We start from the raw sequence: 16,596 nt of genomic DNA, 5'->3' as shown, positions 1-16,596 counted from the left end.
TTTGGACCTTCCACAAACTGCTGCCACAAATTATGTATTATATAATTAATTTAAACAGTATAATTGATTTTAGTATAGTTGATCAGCAATGGGTATGACAAAGATACCTGAACTGAATTTTAATCGTTCAGTCACAGAAAAAACAGCTGCAGAAATGAAAGTTTCCAGACTCCTTGAGCAAGCCAAGGTCAATTTTGTCTCAGCTGCTGAGAGATACCCGATAGCATCCAAGGAGAGCACTTCGCTGTACACGCCTCTTCCAACACGTGCACAGTCCTCCTCTTCTTGCTCGTGCTTTATGCACAGGCGTCTCTTCCGCCAATCAGGGTCCTTACACAGCGTATGAAGACCCACCCACCCACACATAGTCCGGTCCCCACCCTGCAGATACGGTGGCCCAGCCAACCGGTGGCAACACCGACTTTCGAACCGAGGAGTTCAGAAACTCGGTGCTGGTGTGCTAGCGGAATATCCCGCTGCGCCACCTGGGCGCCCCTGCAGGATGTTCTTTAATTAAATAAACTTTTGACTTTAACTGTTATCTTGACCTCTGACACATCTGACACAGGGTTGACGTCTCCGCTGTATGCTCTTCCCCTTCAAGTCCTGCTGAACCTTAATTAAACAAACATTTACTGATTATGCTCTGTTTTTTATTAGTAAATGAAAGGTTAGATATATTTATTGTTTATTTATTTTGTAAATTGCTACTTGATTTCAATAAAAAGTGAAAAATGTGTCATATTGAAACTAGGTTAATAAAATTCCTTGTGCACTTTATATATTCAGACTGGCTATGAGCAACACAAAAGTTACTAAGAACCCAAATAAAATTATTTGTAAGTGAAACCTGACTGTGTGTGATTGTGTGTGTATTGTGCAAAGAAGGTAGAAAATGCATCACACAATAGTGAGGAATGTGTTCACCTACCGTTTTTTTTTTTTTTATTAAACACATTTACACTAAATTAAAATGTATTAAATATAAAAGTATAAAAAAATCCATGCTGCGTATATAGAACTAAAACTCATCTTGTACTATGCATTTTTAGGCAAAACGAGTAAAAAAAAGAATGTTTAATAAATAAATGCTATAACATGTGAAAATAGCACCTGGTTTCATTATGAAAAAGGTTTAAGATAAGACTTTAAACTTGTTAACAGCAGCAGAGAAAGAGAAGGATGGTAAATAACAATAAGAAAGACAACTAAAAATTTTAAACATAAATACCGACTTAAAAGCTGCCGGTTACGGGACAAAATTGCACTGTGTGTGTAGATATTTACACTAAGAAAATTTCCCCTTTTTAAAACAAATAATTGACTTCTATTTGTTTGATATATAAATACAATATAGATGTATTATATGTGTAATATATTACATATTGGGGTGGCCCAGTGGGTAGCACTGTCACCTCACAGCAAGAAGGTTCTGGGTTTATTTCCCAGGTGGAGCAGTCCAGGTCCCTATGAAGTTTGCATGTTCTCCTTGTGTCTGTGTGTGTCCTCCGGGAGCTCCAGTTTCCTCCAACAGTCCAAAGACGTGCAAGTGAGGTGAACTGGAAATACAAAATTGTCCAAGACTGTGTTTGACATTAAACTTGTGAACTGATGAGTCTTGTGTAAACAGTAACTACCTGTTTCTGTCATGAATGTAACCAAAGAGTAAAACATGAAGGTAAAATCCTAATAAACAATAAATAAATATCACATAATGCGTATACATATATGTTATGTTATTGCACCTTGTATTGCAATATATTGGTGGTGAGGTGATGAAATAAGAAACAACATTATGGAGAGTTATTGTCAGAGTCTGATGGATAGTCGATGTTATAGGTAATCAAAGCTGTAATCAAAATATATATTGCCCCCACAATATACTAATGTAAAAATAAAAAATAAAAATATTCCACTCACTAGCTTTATGTAATGTGTTTTACTACTGTGCTACTGTTTAATTTGGCAGTAATGTTTTAGAATGGCAACCTCTGTGGCCTTGTTTAAGGTCTTTACACTGCTGGACCCTATAAGGTAAGTTTAGATAGTGACTTGCTGAAAAGTATTTTTTTTAAATAATTTTAGGTTTACATTTTTATTAAAAATATAATATATAATTGGTCAGGTACAGTCTACAACACAGTAAGTCTGATCAAACAGGTTATGACTGGTTAAGTACATGAACATGTTTACATACGATACACAACACTGATGCTCATTCGACTACAATCACTTAAAATAATTACAGACACAGATACACACACTCCATAGGTGTGCTGCTTAATGACTCATGAAGATCTGACAAAATATACAAAGCCTCATTTAAAAAAAGTTGGGACAGTAGCTAAAAGGCAAGGATTTGTAAAATGTTTTATGTTCTTTATTAACTTTTGTAATTATATGTAAATTCCTAATTCTTGAAAGACCAGGAAAGATGTAAGTTCAGTCAGTACAGACTGCATTTTTCACCTGTACGAGTCGAGTTCATACACTTGACGGGCACTGTGTACAGAGGGCCACACCCCCATCAGCATTATTTCTCATTATTTTTCCAGCAGGGGCCGAAGTCGCACCAGTTATGAGGACCTATGATCCGACTTTTTTACCCTCTAACCCTGAACAACAGCCGATCGTTGTTCATACAGCCGCCCAGCCCAGTCGGAAAGGCGGAGCTGAGATTCAATACGATGTATTCAAAACCCCAACTCTGGTGCGCTAGCGTACTTTACCGCTGCGCCACCTGAGCGGCATATTTGTAATTTTTTGTGAGAAAAGTTGTGCCGCACTGAATGCTGGGATTGCCTTAACTGCTAAGGAAGCATTTAATGCCTTCTTGTTATTCAGCTAGATCAGGGGTCGGCAACCTTTTTTGTACTCCGTGCCGATTAAAAATAAATAAATTGAAGATGAAGTACTAAGTGTGCCATAAAATACACCAGTCATGTAACACAAACTAATCAGTTAATTAAACTTACATATCAGTGTGATCCTTGTCCCTGACTCTCTCTGCAAAGATTATCCATCTGTGGTGTATATGAGGTGACTTTTACCATGGCTTAAATTTTGGCATTCTGTTTCTTGTACCTTGAATTTGCCTGTTTGATTAATTCCATTTTGTCAGCATCATCTTTAAATGAGCTTTGGTACTTTGCCAAATCTGTCCAGTCTTGTTGAATTGAACGAACATTCACTTTTGCGCATTTAGTAGCCATGCTATACTAAGTTTGCAAGAAATTGAAAGCTGACTCACTCCCGACACCTTGATTAACCTTAACTAGCATAAAATACTCTACCTTACTCTACTGCGGTTAAGGTGGAGTAATTTATGCATGTTAAGGTTAATCAAGGTGTTTGTTTGTTTGTTTATTAGGATTTTAATGTCATGTTTTACACTTTGGTTACATTCATGACAGGAACAGTAGTTACTCATTACACAAGATTCATCAGTTCACAAGGTTATATCAAACACAGTCATGGACAATTTTGTATATCCAATTCACCTCACTTGCATGTCTTTGGACTGTTGGAGGAAACCGGAGCACCCGGAGGAAACCCACGCAGACACGGGGAGAACATGCAAACTACACACCGAAAGGACCCGGACCGCCCCCACCTGGCATCGAACCCAGGACCTTCTTGCTGTGAGGCGACAGTGCTACCCACTTAGCCACCGTGCCGCCCTAATCAAGGTTTCGGGAGTGAGCATATGGCATAGGGTGTAAGGACGGATCCAACTAATAAGGCGCAGCCCTGAGCATGAAATACATTTTTTTACTCTTACCAATCAGCGTGCCAGGCAAACGTGCTTCACGTGCCAGCTTTGGCAACCGTGCTATAGGTTGCTGACCCCTGAGCTAGATTATCGTTTAGAATTAAGGCACCTCAATAGGCGGCGTTTTAAGGTATCTAAGAATTTAGACAGCTTTCTAATAGCCAGAAATATTGGCATCCCTGCTCTTCTTGGAGAAAATGCATTTTGGAGGTGCATTTTCTGACAGAGATGCAGGTGCACTTATATTTATGGTCTTGACTGACAAACACTGTAACCACAACTATAAAAGCCCAGTAGGCAGAAAGAAGTTGGTGGTACCTGGAGCCTAGTGCAATGTAAAGCAGTGATAAAAAAAGCAGCTTTAGAATAGCCTGGGTACTAAGCTTTGTTACACGTCCTTCCACACAGATTTGCCAAGTGCTCAGACATCTGAGAGGCATTTTTAACCATTTTTTCTTTGGGAAAGGGGAGATGGGGGAATGTTTATAGCAAACACATTAAAATGTGCCCAGTTCTTTATTGATCGATTCATAGAGACAACAGGGTTGGATGAGAATTGTGACAGTCCATACTTGAGAATGTTTTAGACAGACATGAACCATCTTAAACCACAACACACAATACAATGGTACTATTTTGAAATATCATTTAGCATGTAAGATTAGCATCTGGTTTGGAGGAAGGCTGCATGAAAGCCAGTGTTCCACAATATTAAATCTGAACATTTCCCAATAGCATCATTTCTTTTGGGCACGTTGTCTAAGCATAATTTTACATTAACTTTTTATGTTGACATCCAAGCAGCAGAACTACAACCCCAAATCAGAAAAATTTGGGACAGTGGAATATGCAAATAAAATAAAAATACAGTGTTCCTTACATTTACTTTGACTTTTATTTAATTGCAGACACGCAACCCAAGTTCATGTTTTGTCTGTTCAACTTCATTTCATTTGTTAATATACCCCCATTCCTGCATTTCAGGCCTGCAACACATTCCAAAGAAAGTTGGGACAGGGGCAATTTAGAGCTAGTAATAAGGTGAAAAAACTAAATAATGATGTGATTCCAAACAGGTGATTGTAATCATGGTTTGGTACAAAAGCAGCATCCAGGAAAGGCTGAGTCTTTGATGAACAAAGATGATCAGAGGATCTCCAATTTATCAACAAATATGTGAGAAAATGATTGAAATGTTTAAAAACAATGAACCTCAAAGACAGATTGGAAGGGATTTGCATATTTCTCCCTCTACAGTGCATAATATCATTAAAAGATTCAAGGAATCGGGAGAAATTTCAGTGTGTAAAGGCCAAGGGTGCAAGCTTAAGCTGAACGTTCATGATCTTCGATCCCTCGATGGCACTGCATCAAGAACCACCACTCAACAATAGCTGATATAACCACATGGGTGAGGGATTACTTTGGCAAACTTTTGTCAAGCACTACAATACAGAGTTACATGCACAAATACCACTTAAAAATTTACTGTGCAAAAAAGAAGGCTTATGTTAACCATGTCCAGAAACGTCATCGACTTATCTGGGCTCGGAGGCATCTAGGATGGACCATCACACAGTGGAAACGTGTATTGTGGTCAGATTAATCAGCATTCCAGGCCTTTTTTTTTTTTTTTTTTCTTTTTTTTTTTTTTAAATGGACACTGTGTGCCAAAGACGAAAAGGACCATCCAGACTGTTATCAGGAACAAGTCCAAAAAGCCAGGGTCTGTCATGGTATGGGTCTGTGTCAGTGCCCTTGGCAAAGGTCATTTACACTTCTGTGACAAAATAACTCAAACACTAAATCACTTGGTCTCCTCGGTGACAAAACGTCTTTGTTTTGGAATGTGTTGCAGGCCTGAAATTTAGGAATGAATGTTTATTAATTAATGAAATGAAGTTCAGCAGACAAAACATGAAATATCTCAGGTTCTGCAGGTTCTATATCCTGTCTGCAATCAAATAAAAGTCAAAGTAAATGTAAGAAACTGTGAAATTGTAATAAATAAATGTCATGAATGTCAGAAGTTCACATCTTAAGCTGTTAAGCATGTTTAATGGTAATATATTTATATCCATGTTTTACTGGGGAGTAAATATCAGGTGACCCAGAGAGTAAACTTACTTACATTTATACGTATATGGGAAAGATTGATAAATAAACAAAATTAAATAAAATGATCTAAGCCTAATGTTGGGCATTGAAAAAAAGGGGCACATGGGCACATGATGCTTAAAAGAATTTGTTGGAGATTTTTTCATGTTAGAAAATACTATGTGATGGTAGCAAAGCATTCCAGGAGAAAAGCTTTTCATTTAACCCCAAAGGTAAGGTCATGTGACACAAAAATAGAGCTTTTGTAGTTACAAAGAATTATAAGATGGAAAAAAATATATCCCCACTTTTAAATATGGACACCTTATGGGGCATCTTGCTGGAGCCCTTGTTGGCATAAATGATGGATGGGAGAGTAATTAAAACGAGCTGCCTCATGAAGAAGCAAAAGCTTATGGTCTAAATATGCAAAACACTGACACATCATACAACCACAGCCACATAAATATGGTTTAATGACCACAGAATCAAGCTTTTGCCATAGCAGCTGCACTTCACTGCCCTAAATCTAGGGTTACATTTAGGAGGAAATGTCCACAAGAGAGGACTTAGTGGATTCCAGGATCTTAAAAGATTCAGTACTGAAGTGTTTTAGATCTGTTGCTCTGTATTCTACAACCTCCCTTTTCCAATATAAAAGCATTGAGACATTCATATAACAAGACTAAATGCAAGAGTGCCAATGACTAACCCTTTTTTTCTCTCGGAATAAATGGTGTTCAAAATAGATATACACCGATCAGCCATAACATTAACACCACCTCCTTGTTTCTACACTCACTGTCCATTTTATCAGCTCCACTTACCATATAGAAGCACTTTGTAGTTCTACAATTACTGACTGTAGTCCATCTATTCTCTACATACTGTTTTAACCTGCTTTCACTCTGTTCTTCAATGGTCAGGACCCCCACAGAACCACCACAGAGCATGGTGGATCCTTCTCAGCACTGCAGTGACACTGACATGGTGCTGATATGAGACACAGCAGCGCTGCTGGAGTTTTTAAATACCTTGTCCACTCACTGTCCACTCTATTAGACACTCCGATCTAGTTGGTCCACCTTGTAGATGTTAAGTCAGAGACGATCGCTCATCTGTTGCTGCTGTTTGAGTTGGTCATCTTCTAGACCTTCATCAGTGGTCACAGGACGCTGCCCACGGGGCGCTGTTGGCTGGATATATTTTTGGTTGGTGGACTATTCTCAGTCCAGCAGGGACAGTGAGGTGTTTAAAAACTCCATCAGCGCTGCTGTGTCCTATCCACTCACACCAGCACAACACACACTAACACACCACCACCATGTCAGTGTCACTGCAGTGCTGTGAATAATCCACCACCTAAATAATACCTGCTCTGTAGTGATCCTGTGGGGGTCCTGACCACTGAAGAACAGGGTGAAAGCAGGTTAAAAATGGACAGTGAGTGTTGAAACAAAGAGGTGGTTTTAATGTTATGGCTGATCAGTGTATGTCTATATATATATATATTTGCATTCTTCCTAAACTAGTCGTATCCAAACACCCGAGTGCATTACGCTTCCTCTCTACTAATGCTGACCTCTACTCCTGACTGAGAAGAGCTATGACTAACACACAACCCCTTTGTGTGCAGTAGCCGACTGCATCTCTTCACCAGCTTTGAGTACGAAGAGACACACCCCGATCGCGTTATCCCTCGTCTCTGTGCAGGCGCCATCAATCAGCCAGCAGAGGTCAAAATCGCATCAGTTATGAGGAATCCCCTCTGGCATCCTTCCTTGAACAACCAGCCAATCGTTGAACCAACGAGTCACCAATATTTAATAAGTATCTTGTACAACTCTGTCATTTTCTATTTAATATTGACATATTACAGCATGTTTAATGAATGCCCCAGGTTTGACCTTTAAAAAAAACTCTCCATTGCTTGAATCGACCATGAATGTTTTTCTAGCGCTCTTCAATGCACTCCCAGCATTCAGCCTTAAAGTGATGTCATTTTGGTTATACCTATCGTTTCATAGTTGCCTCATTGGGACGCTTTAGTCAGTCAATAACCATGTCAGTTTGAGACCATTTGAAGCTGCTAACAAATGACGCCAGTGTCCGATTGGTCTCGGTGCATTCTGAAATCATTCAGCTGTAAAAGAATACAGGTGGTGTGTGTAGTGGAGCAGTTCTGGTTATCCGGTAGGTCTCAGTCTGCGTGCCCACCATCCTTCAGCAGAAGGCCCATATACCTACCAATGAGAAAAAAAAAAAATTATTTAATAAACAAAACCACACTACATTTATGGCTTTATGTACTTTTAACTGTGATGTTTCAGTATAAAATAAGCTGTATTCGAAGTCCATTGCTAGACTATAAACAAACATTCCACTCTACTACAGAATCAACATATAGTGAGCTGCCTTGCTGCCTACTGCCTACCTAGGTAAGTAGTTAAGTTTCTAATAAGACATCAAACTCATAAGGCAGATTATTTAGACACACTACTTAAATAGTGATTACGGTTATTACATCACTGCAGTTTTTTGCTTACATCTCCCTCTGTGTACCGAAAATGGGTAAATTGTCACTGACAAGCCCGAATTTGCAAATAAATGACACATGTATACACATGTATACAAAATAAAATTAAATGAGACATATGTCATTGTTTGTGACACTGAATGATGGGATTGCCTTTATCGCTAAGGAAGCTTTGGACACTCCCTCGTTATTCAGTCAGATTATAGCTTTGAAATAAGGCACCTTCGTAGGCAGCATTTTAAGGTATCTAAACATGTAGACAGCCTTTTTCTTGGGAGCGCACGTAGGATGACGTAAAATGCTGTCCATTTAGAGAGCTTACTAAGTTTTCACAAAGACCCATACAATTACCGAGCACTTAATTAGGAACACCTGTCTGCAATGTACATTAATTACATATTTTATATTTGTGGGTTTACAAATACTGACTGTGGTTCATCTGTACACTTGACTATATAACTGAATGACTGTAGCTTCCTGTGCGCACTGTTCCCCTCCTGTACCTCGTGCATTAATCTAAATTGACCTCCCACTGAGCAGATGCTCAGTGTTGTTGGGATTTGGCTTTTTTATTAAAAAACACATGCCCTGTTAGTGCTGGTTGTAGGTGGACAGTTACAGACACGATGTTTGTTTGTCTAGTCTAGTCTTTTATCAGTGAAGCACTTTCTGATCACAGGACAGTAACAGCACAGTAACTTTATACCCACAAAAGATATCTGTATAGCACAAGGAGAGTATAAAATAATGAATGTAGATACCGGATAGGTGCTTCTAATAAAGTGCTCGGTGATTTTATTCATTTTTGTTACTTAAAATACCTTCAATATTCCAACACATTTTACAGCCTGACCTAGGGAGTGTGGCTGTAGTTGTATATTTTTTACCGCTTATTTGTGAGTTAGGTGTGTTCAGTGCTTTCACAGTGATCATATCCTTCACCTAATCTGTGCTTCTCTATGCTAACGTTCTTGTATTTCTTGTATTTGTATACTTAAAAATCTTACTTGATATAAAAAAATATATGAATAATCATTTCTGTTCCATACATACGCACATATGTGCTATCGATGCAGTAAATATAGATTTGGCTGATCTATTATTCTAACAAACATTTGTCTCCAAATTTCACTTTGATTGAACAAATAATAAAGAGTTTATGATTCTTTTAATTTATGATTATTTAATATAAAATACAGGTACCTGTTTGTGAGGAAATCACAGGTGGGAATGGAGCTGATTGCCTGGTGAACGTTCATGGCCGAGACTTCCCTCGGAACTCTAGTAAAGTGAAAAAGAAGAAAATGAAGATTTTTGTGGACTGGGTAAAGTGATCCCTAAAACCTTCCATAAAATGACCGGAAAGAAGTGGACCTAAAGACTTAATCACCTTTTAGCAATTGTCGAGCTTTAATTATTCAAACTGTTGGCTCAGCACAGCTGAGATCTTAAACTCTCGATCTCAAAATCTCAGCTCTGATATTAGCCGGTCAGGCATCTACACAGACACACAATTGGCTATGACTGTAGGGAAGGGTACAATGCCCAGCATGTAGAAACCCTGTTTCAGCCAATTATGACCTCTGCTGATCGGTCGAGGTGCCTGCATGGAGACGGCTGATCATGGATGGCAGTGCGTGGTTCCCCACATGAGATACTGCGGTGTGAGACCCCGCCCCTAGCAGGTGAAAAGAAGCAATCAGCGGGTGGGCATGTGTCTGAGGGGGAGCACGATAGCCTCGGCCACTCTTGATTGGGGGTGGCAGCAGGGGTGGAAATGCACAATAAAAGAACTGATAAAAAAGAAAGAATAAAAGTGTTGATTTCAATTATTTCAATTATGATCGTCTGCTAAAATTACTTAATTGTGACACGTCCAACCACATCGATTTTTAAACTGCTGGGTTCTGTGTCAATACACAATGATAATGAACGTTCAGTGTTTGAGATCCGTATCAGCTAAAATAAATGGCTACAGCCAGTAATGGGTTTTGTGAGGCTGTTTGTGAGAAGTGAGAGACACAGATAAGCTCTTTGGCGTCTTCTGAGACTAAAAAGAGAGAGAGAGCAAAGATCTGAGAGTGGATGTGAGCAAAAATGGGTTGTGTGTGAAAGACGTAGCTGAGAAAAGTTCAGACAGAGATGCTGACTAAGTATTCTGCTACCGCATCCTTACACTCAGCTCACAACACACACTCAAAAATAGTCTTTTTAAAAAGCTCTAAATGAGAAAAACTAATGTGAACGGAAAAAAATTTAGCAGCGCCATCAAATGTAAATGGATACAAATTAACAGTGTTAAATAAATAGAAACATACAGTAATATAGGTATAACAGAGTGGAAAAAGTGGTGCTGACCTGTTTTGAGGTGTTTTTCCATAAGCATTAGCGAGTGATTCCCTCAGGATCTCGCTAGCAAACTGTTGTGTAGCCTGTAGAGACAGAGCAACAGTTTAGCACACAGGAACATAAAATGCTGTTAAATACAACCTCAAGCATACAGTAAAGCTCAATAAACCTCAATAAGGACCAACTAACATCATTCATTGCTCTACATCATATTTAAAATCAGGTTTTGAACTCATTAGAAAATTAAAAGTGCCTTGGACTAGTCCTGATAACCTTTATTCATCCAGTAGGGAAGGCACGGGTGCTCAGTGGGGTGGGTAGCACTGTCGCCTTACAGCAAAAAGGTCCTAAGTTCGATCCCCAGGTCAGGTGCTCCAGGTCCTTTCTGTGTGGAGTTTGCATGTTCTCCCTGTGTCTGTGTGGGTTTCCTCCGGGAGGTCCGGTTTCCTCCCACAGTCCAAAGACGTGCAAGTGAGGTGAATTGGAGATACAAAATTGTCCATGACTGTGTTTGACATTAAATTTGTGAACTGATGAATCTTGTGTAATGAGTAACTACATGTTCTGTCATGAATGTGACCAAAGTGTAAAACATTAAAAAAACGTTAAAATCCTAATAAATAAATAAATAAATAAATAAATTATTCATCCAGTAAAAGTCCACCCATAGTTATACCATTAGCCTATAAGGAAAAGCAGTCTATAAATAGTTACAGAAAGGACACACTTCCCATACCACTTACTGACCATGGGCCAGAAGAGTTCCTCCCAGGGACCAGTCGTAATGGACTAAAGAAAGCAGTGCTGGTCGTAAGATAGGAAAAGATTAAGGTTAATCTTTGTGGAATATAAGTAAGGCCCTAGCTAATTCATGACCGTGAAATGAGCCTTTTCCAGTGTAATATGAATATGAAAATTCTAACTTCAAGGCTTGTGTTGTCAAGTGCTTTTTTCTGTAGCGTTCAAGTGCCTCACGTTTACTCGTTAATCTGCACTATAAGGCTGTCTTAGCAATCCTACAGCAATTCAGTTACCAATCGCTTAATCAAAATGTCCATGATGTCAAAATGTAAAGCAGCTAAAAACACGACTCGGGTAACTGAGTTTGAAAAACTCCTAACTAATTCTGTGGACGCAGAGGGGGGTGTCAAAACAAGGACGAGAATTTTCGTCTTTGAGACATGAAGCCTCACACCATCGCTGGATGTTCTAGGTTTACACTCAACCATTAGGAATGTAGGCTGTGCTGTGTATTATAGCTTCAGTTCATTCTACCATTCAATTTATGTGTAATTTAATGATTGAATTACCGTGAAATGTGGTACTTTTATTCCAAATTTGCGAAATATAAGCCCCAAATATAAGCGTCATCTAAGAAAATGATAAAACAGATGTATGAAGCTCAGTATATCTTCATACTACTTATTTTATTTATTAGGATTTTAACGTCATTAACATTACACTTTGGTTACATTCATGACAGAAACAGAAGTTACTCACAATATTCATCTGTTCAAGTTTAATATCAAACACAGTCATGGACAATTTTGTATCTCCAATTCACCTCACTTGCATGTCTTTGGACTGTGGGAGGAAACCAGAGCTCCCAGAGGAAACCCACACAGACACGGGGAGAACATGCAAACTCCACACAGAAAGGACCCGGACCGCCCCACCTGGGGATCGAACCCAGGTCCTTCTTGCTGTGAGGCGACAGTGCTACCCACCAAGTCACCCCTCTTTGTACTATTACAACAGTAAATACAATTTAAATGCCCAATAACAGAATAACATAATCTTTCATTTGGCTCCATCTTGAAACCCTGTACGTCAAATTAGAGCACTACACATAGTGAATACTAAAGTTTGTAGTAAATTTTTGACAAATCCCAGGTTATTTATGTAGAGAAAAATGCTCTAGTTAGTTTTCCAAAGTATACACTCTTTTATTCCAATTTATTTTCATCATCCACTTTATCCAGGTCAGAGATGCAGTTCCAGTTTCACCAGGAATCATGATGGGAAACCATCCCACACTCAGTCTGGTCAGAGATCTGTGCAGACACGATTAACTGGCATGTCTGAGAAATGAGGGGGGTTGAAATAGCCAAAGCCATGCGATGGACTGGCTCCCTGTTCAGGGTATTTCCTGATGAAATTGGACCCACCGTCCCTGCTCAGTTTTATATTATAGAATACAAACCTTTAGAATCATGGCTTCTATTACTGGAGCAAATACATTTTTCTCCACCTCTACTGGTTGAGATCTCACACCAATCTAAAAGAGAAAAGAAAGAGACAAGCAGGGAGTGGAGTCAGTCGAATTGTTAGACCATACATTCATAAACCTATATTTACTCTACTCCAGTTACTTACATTACTTACCACCTGTTACCTCAGTATTGATTTTTATGAATAAAGAAAAAACAGAACCTCAGGATTGCCTCTATAACACAATTTAATTTTCCTTTGTTATGCAAGTCTTTAGCTGTGTCAGCATATGGTTTGTGCTCCATAATCTACAGGAGACAGGTTTGGACTGCAGGCAGGTCAGTATAGCACCCACACTCTCTGTTTATGCAGTCATGCCATTGTAACATTACAAATGTGACTTGAATTTGTCATGTTGAACTAAGCCTGCAAAAAACTAAATACATGCTGTCTGGAAGGTAGCCACAAAATGTGTATATATAATCTTTCGGGATTAACAGTGCCCTCACAGATGTGCAAGGGCACTAATACAAATCCTGTACCCTGAATTTTGCACAAACAACATCTGGATGGTCCTATTCTGTTTTTGTGATTTTTCCCAGTCACACAAGCACCAGGATCAGTCCTGGAGATTGCATTTCGCAAAGGGCAAAGGCGCAACACCCTTTACGCACACAGTTAAATTATATTGCTTCAATTTTGGAACACGTTTCAGAAATCAATTAAATAAAATCATATTTATAAAAAAACAATAAGGATGAAAGTAAAACAACAAATATCTTATAAGTGGGTTTTTTTAATACAGGTTAAAATTAATTCACAAACTGCACTTCTTTTTTCTTCAACTATTCTGAAGTTTAACTTATTCCAAAATGAATGTGCTGCCAATAGCGCAGTAAGAAGTCTGTAATAAGCATGCATATGTGAGTGAATCCTTTAAATACTGGACTGACAAACTACTATATGTTTTTTAAACATAATTTCAGCAGATTTATTGTATGACACATAGAAGAGAGCTTTGGTGTAAGAGGGTTCTATTCAGTAAGTAACACAAAGCCATGTCATTACCAGATACCAGTTAAGGTAACCCAGTATTTGTGGACAATGCCACCCACCCCGTCCATCCAACCATAAGGGTACAGAAAAGTGTGAAACAGTTGCGCTTTGCCAAAGAGCAGCCTTTAAGGTCTTTTTTACATGCTGTTATCAGACTATACAGCCTCGGCAGCTCAGACTTTTTTTTTTACATAAGTTACTTAAGTAAAGTGTAAAATGAGCTCATAAGTGATATAGTGAGAACCTGAGTGATGATCACCTGCTCAGCTGAATCTTTGATGAACTGGGAGGAAGGGCATAACCCCAGAAAGAATTTGGGCTCCTGTTCTGCTTCGTCCTGCTCCTGCTTGACCTTCACCTTGCTGCTGCTGACCTCTTTCACAGCGATTATGTCTACAGGCTCGTCATTCTCCTCCTCCGGCTCCGTTTTTAGAATCTTCTGCAGCTGTTCCAGACGCTGACACAGTTCCTCAGTGTCAGTTAGGGTACAGGGACACTCTAGAAACACAAACACTGAGTTACTGGTTTTGTCAGGCATTTCTTTCTGGTCATTAAAGCTATGGCTTTAGTATGAATATAACTCACAAAGAAAATGATTAATTGAAATTTTCTTCAGCACACAAATACAGCTGAGGTGAAAAGTTCATATTTGCTTGTAGGGGACATCATTCCTGCAGATGCTCTTTTTGTTTTGAATGATCAAAACACAATCCTATGGCAATTCAGTTAGCAATCGCTTAGTTAAAAAATTCTAAAGCAGCTAAAAACATGACTCGGATTCTGTGGACGCGGGGGGGGGGGGATCAAAACACTGATGAGGAGTCATCTTTGGATCTGGATGTTCTAGGTTTACATTCAACTATTAGGTTAGACTGTGCTGTGTATTGTAGCTTCCATTTATTCTATCAGTCAGTTTATGAGTGTTAGTTAATGACTTCAGTGAAATGTGGCAATTTTCTCAGGCTTTTGATAAACTAGGGGTGTGTGCCCGGTCCTGGACGTCTGGGGTCTGGGCAATCTGGTGTTCTCATGTTCTCATTTACTGGCGCTGTGTGTTGGCTTCTGGCTGCATCTGGCTTCTCACCTCTAGGACCAGAGTTGCCCGCCCCAACTATAGACAAAGGTGCAGAGCTTGGGGGTTCTTGGTCATAGAAACTTATGGTGATGTTGGGTTGCTGTCGTTCTGCCTCTCTAGTCCGATCACTCAGGTTTGATGATGGTGGGGAAGGTGGGCGCTGATGTCCTGTGAAAGCCTTCTGACCTTGTTACCTGCTCGCTCACCCTTTTAGTTATGCTGTAATAATTAGGGGTGCCAGGGTCTAAAGCTACTCTCTGTAAAACAGAGGTGGTTCTGACGGAAGCCTGTTTACCCTCTCGAGGTTAAAGACTGCAAGTCAAGACTGCAGTGCCAACAATGCTGCTCCTGCTAGATGGGATGGAACCTGGGTTGCACCTGTTAGAAGAGGCCACTTGCGTTACAATAAAAAAATGCATCAGCTACACGAAACAGTGGTCTTCTTCTGGTCAGGAACACTGCCATTGGCAATCTAATGCTTGCTTGGCTGTAGACAGTGTAACCCATGTTCCAGCAGCTTTTAATTCATGGCGGATCTATATTTGTAGAGGTTCTTAGAATAAGAAACTATATGTGCATATGTACAGCTGATGTATGTTTATTATTAACCCAGATTTAAATGTATGTAAACTTTTCACCTCAACTGTGTGTACATGCACTATATGGCAAATCTATGTGGACACCTGATCCATTTAAAACTACAGACATTGATATTATTGAATTTGGCATAAACAGCATGATTTAAATGACCTACAATGGCCATTCAGGCATCAGAACCAGACTCTGATAGATTGGCCAATGAAGATCACGTGGATGGCTGAGCATGCATCCATTTGCCTGCAGAAGAGATGGTACCAAGACGCACCATTGAACAAGCCACCTTGCAACATACAAAAGTTTAAGGACCTGCTGATAACATCCCGGTAGCAGATACCACAGGACTGTTTGTCTTGATGGACGAAGCTCTTCTGACAGCATATTAGGTGGGCCTACAGTGGGCACAGTTTTACTGAAACTGAACAGCTGAAGGATTGTGAAAACACTGCATGGTCAAATTATTTAGACTTTCGGGTCAGAATGTGGCATAAACAGCATGATTTTGTCTGAAAGTAGTAAAATCTGGTATGGTCTTCTTGCTGTTATAGGCTGACTGATCACTTTAGATCAATAAGTAACAATGAGAAATTCACTTACAATGAGTGACAATGAGAAATCCATAATCCTGGAGCAAACTGTAAATAAACACAGTTAGAACACACACACACCTGGCTCGCTGTCTATCTGTGTAAGAATGTCCTCTATGGAGTCCTCCTCCAGGCGCTGAGGTTCGGGATCAGGAGGCGTGTAACCACGGAGACGGCACCACTGCACCACCTCTCTGGTTTTGGGGGGGCTGATGGCCTGCAGCCGCGGGTTTCGGTCCAAGATGTCCTGAACCAGACGCTTCACCGCTACTGCCCTCTGGAGCTGCAATCACAACAGATGTGAGAGGACATTACA

General features: G+C 39.6%; 1 protein-coding gene across 1 annotated transcript in view; it reads right to left on the bottom strand.

Annotated features, from left to right (window-relative positions):
- Positions 1-4,269: 4,269 nt before the first annotated feature.
- yeats2 (YEATS domain containing 2) overlaps positions 4,270-16,596 on the bottom strand; it is a 63,706-nt gene continuing 51,379 nt past the window's right edge. The window contains exons 26-31 of the mRNA XM_062987528.1: positions 16,362-16,563; positions 14,281-14,519; positions 12,958-13,032; positions 10,764-10,837; positions 9,609-9,686; positions 4,270-8,112 (exon numbers count right to left, since the gene is read on the bottom strand). Coding sequence (XP_062843598.1) covers positions 8,070-8,112; positions 9,609-9,686; positions 10,764-10,837; positions 12,958-13,032; positions 14,281-14,519; positions 16,362-16,563 — 711 coding nt within the window. The 3' untranslated portion in view covers positions 4,270-8,069. The remainder of the gene's footprint in view (positions 8,113-9,608; positions 9,687-10,763; positions 10,838-12,957; positions 13,033-14,280; positions 14,520-16,361; positions 16,564-16,596) is intronic.

The sequence above is a fragment of the Trichomycterus rosablanca genome, chromosome 25 (genome assembly GCF_030014385.1).
Source record: "Trichomycterus rosablanca isolate fTriRos1 chromosome 25, fTriRos1.hap1, whole genome shotgun sequence".
Taxonomy (NCBI): Eukaryota; Metazoa; Chordata; class Actinopteri; order Siluriformes; family Trichomycteridae; genus Trichomycterus; species Trichomycterus rosablanca.
The sequence above is the reverse complement of the archived record's forward strand: the minus strand, read 5'-3'. Positions and strand labels throughout refer to the sequence as shown.